The sequence below is a fragment of the Engraulis encrasicolus genome, chromosome 1 (genome assembly GCF_034702125.1).
Source record: "Engraulis encrasicolus isolate BLACKSEA-1 chromosome 1, IST_EnEncr_1.0, whole genome shotgun sequence".
NCBI classification, from domain to species: Eukaryota; Metazoa; Chordata; class Actinopteri; order Clupeiformes; family Engraulidae; genus Engraulis; species Engraulis encrasicolus.
This window is the reverse complement of record NC_085857.1, coordinates 34,998,161-35,005,626: the sequence shown is the minus strand read 5'-3', so window position 1 is coordinate 35,005,626 and position 7,466 is coordinate 34,998,161. Positions and strand designations below refer to the sequence as shown.

The following is a 7,466-nucleotide window of genomic DNA, read 5'->3' as shown; positions in this document are numbered from 1 at the left end:
ACTCGTATGACCAAAGTAAAATAAATTTTGCAGTATGTATGAAAAGTGCAATTTTCCCTGTCATAATGAATACTTGGAATTTGATGGTGGAGGTAGCCTACTGGTGAAAAAGGTAACATTTGTGAATGAGCAGCTGAATTCTGGAAATTAACAAAAAATATCTCACAGTGCACCTTTAAAGATGGATCAATGGGATACCCCATCTATATTATGGCTCAGTCTGTAAAGAAAAAGAAAATAACAACAGCATTGGCCCCTAAAGACTGTTGGCCCACTGGGAAAATGCCCTATATCCCAGATTAATAGTCCAGGGCCTGTGCTTGAACCTGGAGCCTGTGTAACTGACCTCGTTCTTTCTTCATTTTCCAAGAACTACACATTTTGTGAGCTCGCCCTGCACAGAAATCTGGAATTTATCACTGCTGATGAATGATGGAAAGATTTTAGCCTCCCAACCCCGAAATAAATTCAATATCTGGATTATATGTGTAAATCAAAAACATGTCCACACCTAGGAGCTATAGTGTTCTAGCATTTCAGCATATCCGTGTCCATGTGCTCTTCACCACTCGAGAGAAAGCATAGAATAGTTGTACAAAACAGTCATGTTTTTCATTTTAAGTTTTTATTTGAAATAAAAGTTCAGTAACCAAAATACTTCTTTGGTGTATTTGTTTAATACAAAACATATTGTGCAAAACATACCGTGTAACGTTCTTGAATGTGTATGAGAAATATCTCTCTGGCCCTTACATTGAGTAAATCATATGGGAGGTGCAAATTCTTCTTCTATGTTTTTCTTTTAATCTTCTTGAGATGGAAATAATAGAGATGGATTGTTTTTCCGCTATTTGGCAGCATCTTTCGTTAGACTCTCCTTCCATAGGCATCCATGAAAGATGGAAACCAGTGAGGGGGAGGTGAATAGAATATGCGGAGCAATATGTGAAAGAATCCGTAAAAGAACATACGGTGTGATCTGTTAGCTCTACAGTAAGCAATGCTCACGTCTATGGCCGTAACTACCATTGAGGACACAGAGGTCATGTCCTCTGTATTTTTTTCTTCAGTAATGTAAAGATGTATCTATTCTATTGATGAACCCCGATATATGATCAACAATGATAAATTCAGTCTGTATATGCCACCCCCATTTATCCTTAAGGCACTGATGAATGATTTCCTTGTAAGACCTGTGCATTATGAAGAAACTGACAATAAAAGCTGACTTGACTTGACGTTGCTTTAATTGACTTGAGAGACCTTGGTTGTGTTCCAAACTCTGCACTGTGTGCACTGTGTCCTGAGGTGGAGTGCACTTCCCGCCCTCAGAACGCAGGCAAAAGTTGAGGGTGAAGTGTCGCTTCGCAGCACGGTCTTGTCTGTCACAGTTAACAGAAATGACGGTTGCCGTGTGTTACCAAAGTTTGCCAACCGCCAACATGCAATTCATTATTACGGAAAACACTGTTCGTTGTGTTTCGGCCCACTGTTCGTTGTGTGACAGGCAGACAGGCAGACAGACAGACAGACAGACAGACAGACAGACAGACAGACAGACAGACAGATCACAGTTTGAAAGACAAGTCGACTGTATAAAGGCTAAAGACAGGCAGACAGACAGAGTGTGTATCCATAATCCCAGAAAGGGGTCTGCCATAGATGGACAAGTCAGAGAGAGAAAGAAAGAGAGAGAGAGAGAGAGAGAGAGAGAGAGAGAGAGAGAGAGAGAGAGAGAGAGAGAGAGAGAGAGAGAGAGAGAGAGAGAGAGAGAGATTGGCAGACACAAGACAGCCAGTTGGATCAGAGAGAGAGAGAGAGAGAGAGAGAGAGAGAGAGAGAGAGAGAGAGAGAGAGAGAGAGAGGAAGAGAGAGAGAGAGGGAGAGAGAGAGATAAGAAGATGATGCACATATACTGTAGCTGCAGCCTTGGCCAAAACTGAAATATTGCAATATTGATGCAATATTGATGCAATATTGAAAAATGTGTATGTCGTGTTGAGAACAGTTGGTAGACATGTTATCTCTAATTCCTGGCTTGTAATAAAGACACTGTCCATGTAAATTTGTCGCAAAATTTGCCCTCCGGTGATGGGGCCCTAGAGCAACCTGTAGTCATAGGGCCCCCCCAGGCCATCTTCATCCGGCCCAGGTCACAGCCACAGATGGACAAGTCAGAGAGAGAAAGAGAGAGAGAGAGAGAGAGAGAGAGAGAGAGAGAGAGATGGATAAACAGACACAAGCAGCAAGTTGGATCAGAGAGAGAGAGGGAGGGAGAAGAAGACGAGACTGATAGATAGATAGATCACAGTTCGTGTATGAGGTATCCCAGGAAGGTGCTGAAGCGGCTGCCGGCGTCCACCATGGTGCGATCGCTGCCGGCCAGCCGGAGGAACACTTGGTCCCCCTTAGCCAGGTTCAGCACCGCACTGCCGTGGGCCGTGTCAGAGTGCAGCATGTCCAGCGCCACGGACGTCGCCACCACCTAGTGGACACACAGGGGAACAGCAATGCTTTTAAATGCAGTACATACGTACATGTTTTTATATACAGTATGTAAAGTCACTCAGCACATCACTAAACTTGTATGATACTTTTAAGTACTGTTACACTTAGTAGTACACATAGTCTAAGTATATACAGCCACCACCTGGAAAGACAGGGGAAACAGCAATGCTCAGATCAAGCAAAAGATCCAAGGAACTTTTACAGAGAAATATTATGTAAATACTTCTCAGCACCAACTTTGACCATTACAAAAGCTTTTGACTACTACATTATAATTCAATATGCATGCCCAGGCAGGCAATCACCTCTACAAACAGGCAGGGGTGTCGTTCAGGGGGGTAAAGTGTGATCAGGGCCCCATGTATAGGGGGCCCACACACAGGCTGATTTATAGAGCTATATGGCATTTGGAGCTGATTGTACATAGGGCCCAAAATTTGCTGCTACGCCCCTGCAAACAGGAGAACAGAAATGCTTCTTTTATATTCTATATTTTCAACTAAAATCTCCTTAAGAAACATTCAGCCACCACTGTGGGGGAACCTGGATGAACATGTCCAGAGACCTCTGTTGCCACCACCTGGACAGAGAGGGGAACAGCAGGCTTTTACAATCTCTCTGACCCCTACATTGCAGATGCTTGTATCCAAAGTAAATGGACTTAGGCCTACAGAAAGCTAATGAACACACTTTATATGTGTAGAGACGTATGAACATAGCCACAAAAATCTGTCAGGATGTTGGTTATTTCTTTCTATGTATGTGCACTGTATGTGCTACTCAGGGACAGGTTATGAGCCCCCCTGCCCCACGGCATTGCAAGGTTCCAAAAAATTTGGCGGCTTAGTAGCTGAAACAGTAGCTGAAATTGCAAATTTACCCCAATATACACAATAAAATAAGGACTATATAATATACGTCGTCTAGAACCATAATGAAGTGCAAGGTTTTGTAAGATAAAGGCTTGGGCCCCCTTTGCTATTGGGCCCCTGGACCTGGACCCAGCAGGCCTGTGTGCAGTAATCAGTCCTTGGTGCTATCGATCTCTCTGCCTGCTTGCTTTCTGTCTTGTTTAGTATTGATTTAAGAGCATACATGCAGGTAGGTGATTGAACCAGCGTTCTGGAATGCCCTGACCAGCGTGAAAACATAACACAGATGAAGGCCATAACAAGCCTTTAGTACCGTGGTTCCTGAACCTTTTTTGGCATGGGACCCCATTTCGATAACTCAAATTTCTGGGGACCCCATACACATTTTTTCACGACAAAAAAGTAAAACATGACTGAGCTAAATAAGTTGTAAGGTACTACATCTATAGATATTCATGACAGTCTAAGATTGTAAATGGTGTTTCAAAAGGAATATTGAGTAGTTAGGCCTATCTTATATCAAGTAAAAATATGTATCAGTATTCGTTTTTCACACACTTTCACAGACATTTCAGGCAATCCTATTTGAATTCCAGGTGACCCAAAATGGGGCCCCAACTCCAGTGTTGAAAAGCACTGCTTTAGCAATATTTGTTTAGCCAAAAATAAAGTTTGGAGATTTTGGACAAATGGATGGTCCAGTCAATGATGCAATGATGGACACAGGCACATTTATTTACCTACTTCCCGAAGTACGAGAAATGGGTGTTGCGTTTGGATAAATCAGCTTCTTTGTCTGTTCATTTGTTTCTCTTTCACAATCAATCTTCATGCAACTTTATAGAAGTTACGAGGTGAAAGTTAACAGTCAAATCAGGAGTGCAGAAACTTTTGTGAATCCTTGTTAACGTGCACCACATACAATACAAACATTAGGAGGTTTGGTGTCTGTATGTACATATGTGTATCAGGGCTTGACATTAACTTTTTCATTTGCCGGCCACTGTGGCTAGTGGTTTTCCCAAGTCACTAGCCATCCAGCTATTCTACTAGCCAGAATTTTTAAAATCATGACGCTGTACATCTAACCATCTAAGATGAGGTGCTTAAAGCAAGAAGATGTGCATGGGTTTCCACATGGAAATAAAACAAACAAATGGAAACTGAGTAACTGAGTTTTTTTCTTGAACTTAAATACAAACAATTGATACACAAGGGGCAACGTGCAGAATATATAGGCTATTCTGATATGTCACACCATAGAAAAGCTACCTGCCAAATTGGCTAGTAACACTGAAATTGTTACCAGCCACAGCCAAGTTTTACAAGCATTTGGCCGGTTGGCAGGTGTCAGTGTCAAACCCTGGTGTGTAGTAGGCCTTTTTGGCGCACCCTCCACTTTGTTCCACACCGCTGTCCAGAGCAGGGCAAAGATTATGCTTTCTCTTTCTTGTTTTAAGACCAAAAGGTTATTATGCAAGACTGCTTTTTTCATGGGGATTTAAAAAAAAAAAAAAAATGTATTTATTCCCACACAACATAGTTCATTTGAAGACATTTGAACACTGTTGAAAATACAGATATACACTGATGTATAACCACACACTGATGTCACACACACACACACACGCGCGCGCGCGCGTACGCACACACGCACGCACGCATGCACGTGTGTGTGTATGTGAACTGATGTAAGGCATTTTGCTATATGGCTACTGCATTGTGGAATAATGTGTATTAGGTCTTTGTGTATGTTTTGCAATTGTGTATTTTTGTAAGCTGTCAGATACCTTAATTTCCCTGGGAATTAATAAAAGTACTCTGCTCTACACGCACACACACATTACAGTGACATTATAGTAACAGCATTGCAATGGGTATGGTATGGGACCTTGTGCAATTGCTCTGGAATGCAAATAAGGGTTAACTGGAAAACACACATCCCTTTATACAAGTATGTAAGGCACGTAGTATATCATCGTAATGCACTGTATATGTATCCAACACCTCAAACTAGATATCATTTCAAGGCCTTACCCCCTTGGTCTCCAAACAAAGCTCCACGGGCCAAATCCGGCCCAGGCATGGCAAACATTTGGCCCGCCATGAGGTCAGAACAAATGGAAACATAAATGTGTGTGATTTTTGATCGCTAATAGTTCAGTGCGTCATGTCGTTAACTAGTGGTGTGCATTGGCACTGCTCTCACGATTCGATTCGATTACGATTCGGGAGGTAGCGATTCGATTCAATTCAATTCTATGATGCATTGCAATGCATTACATTTCTACTGAAAGCAAAGCAAATGTTTCATCAGTCATGATGAGGCAATAAGTAGTCAGAGATAGTTTTCTGCATCACTCTTGCAGTTTTCGATGCTTTGAAGTGCTTTTATTTAATTTAACATTCATTTGCTCCTGAAATATCTATGGAAGTAGGCTAATTGAAACTTAAAAATTTTGCTGCATCGATTCTGGAACTTGGTCCATTGAATTGAATTGTCCATGCCCTGCATTGCATCGCATCGCTGAATCGATTCATGTTGACACCACTATCGTTAACCATTTATAGCGGAAGGTTGTTGTGAAAGAAGTGTTACCAAGCATTCACAGAGAGTTACATCTTATGCTAACAGTCTCATTACAGACATTGACAAGAAGGGAAAAACGGACGAAACTCTGTTCTCTGTCCCGACATCTAACTTCTTTCTCATTGGGTTGGGGTGTTGGTTTGGCCCGCAGCCTCACTTGCTCTGGCATAAATTGGCCCTTGGAGAAAAATAATTGAAGAGTTCAGATGCAAAACCCCCTAACTCCATTTCTGAAGACCTGCACTTTTATATTTTTAGAGCACCCCGTTGTTGGTGTGGTTTACATTCATGTACTTGATAATACATATAAATAGTTATATTACATGAATAAAATAAAAAAATATGCAATTTTGATAGCTTTGTATTAAATAAAAATGAATTAAGATTATTTTCTGAAAAGGCACTTAGGGGGTTTTGCATCTGAACTCTTCAATTGGAGACCACTGCCTTACCTTGTCCCCTGACACCATCTCCACCCGGATGCGCTGTCCAGACTTCAGGACGTTAAAGCTGAAGTGATAGAGTCCGGCCGTGGGGCAGGTGAACTTCCCCGTCGCCGAGCTGTACCCGTCGCCCACGTTCGTCACCACGTCCATGAACTTCAACACGTCCGCGCGACTGAACTCCTGCGTCAGTGCCGCGTAGAACGCCACCGCACCTCCGTCGCCGCTGGACCGGGCTGGGCCTGGTGGTCCTGGTGGCCCGGGGGGGCCCGCTTTCCCCGGGGGGCCCTGCGGGCCCGGCACCCCTCCAGCTCCACCCGCTCCTCCTCCGGAGGAGGAGAGGGGGATGACGATGCCGTTGGAGCCCAGGGTGAGAGAGCCTCCCTGGGAAGGGTAGGGGTCGCAGACCAGCCTGCAGGTGCCTGGGTAGGTGGCGGGTAGCTGCGCAAAGCAGGCCTGGACTAGGAGCAGCAGGCCCAGTGCTAGTGTTGGGAAACGGTCAGCCATGTCTCTGATGTACAGTAGGCCTATACTTCTATATAACGTTTGCCCACTCCAACTATGTTAAGTTTGTTCGGTCAAGAACTGGAGCGCTGTATCAGTGTATTGTGCTAGTTGCTAGTAGACCACAACGGTCTGTCAGGAAACACAGAGTCAAAACTGTGGAGCAAAAGCAGAGTGCATCAGTCTCTCTTATTTGCTTTCACAGACAGTGAACTCTGAACCGGACCGTGCTCTGGGCATTGCTTTGTAGGTCATTGGGGCAATCAATAGCCAGATTTCTTGTAAATCACTGGAAAAAGTAAACAATGATCCCTGATCCAAGACCAAGATAAAAAAAATGTGGAAAAACAGCAAGTCAATTAAAATAATAACATTCATAAAAAGTGAACCCTGGCTGGACTCGACATTGTACTGGCTGGACAATTGTTTTCTTGAGGGCAATGGGCTTCAGGCCAATCAATGACATCATTTCTGGTAAGCTGAGTGTAACAAAATGAACAGTGAGCTTTGCTGGTAACTTGGCAATGTCATGGCCATGCAGACTCCACG

At 43.3% G+C, this 7,466-nt stretch overlaps 1 protein-coding gene across 1 annotated transcript; it reads right to left on the bottom strand.

Annotated features, from left to right (window-relative positions):
- Positions 1 to 608: 608 nt before the first annotated feature.
- On the bottom strand, positions 609 to 7,268 carry si:dkey-5n18.1 (uncharacterized protein LOC570444 homolog). The gene is made up of 2 exons (XM_063200597.1): positions 6,423 to 7,268; positions 609 to 2,485 (listed from the first exon to the last, which is right to left on the bottom strand). The coding sequence occupies exons 1-2, from the start codon at positions 6,918 to 6,920 to the stop codon at positions 2,306 to 2,308; spliced, it is 678 nt and encodes a 225-aa protein (XP_063056667.1). The 5' UTR covers positions 6,921 to 7,268; the 3' UTR covers positions 609 to 2,305.
- Between the last annotated feature and the right edge of the window lie 198 nt (positions 7,269 to 7,466).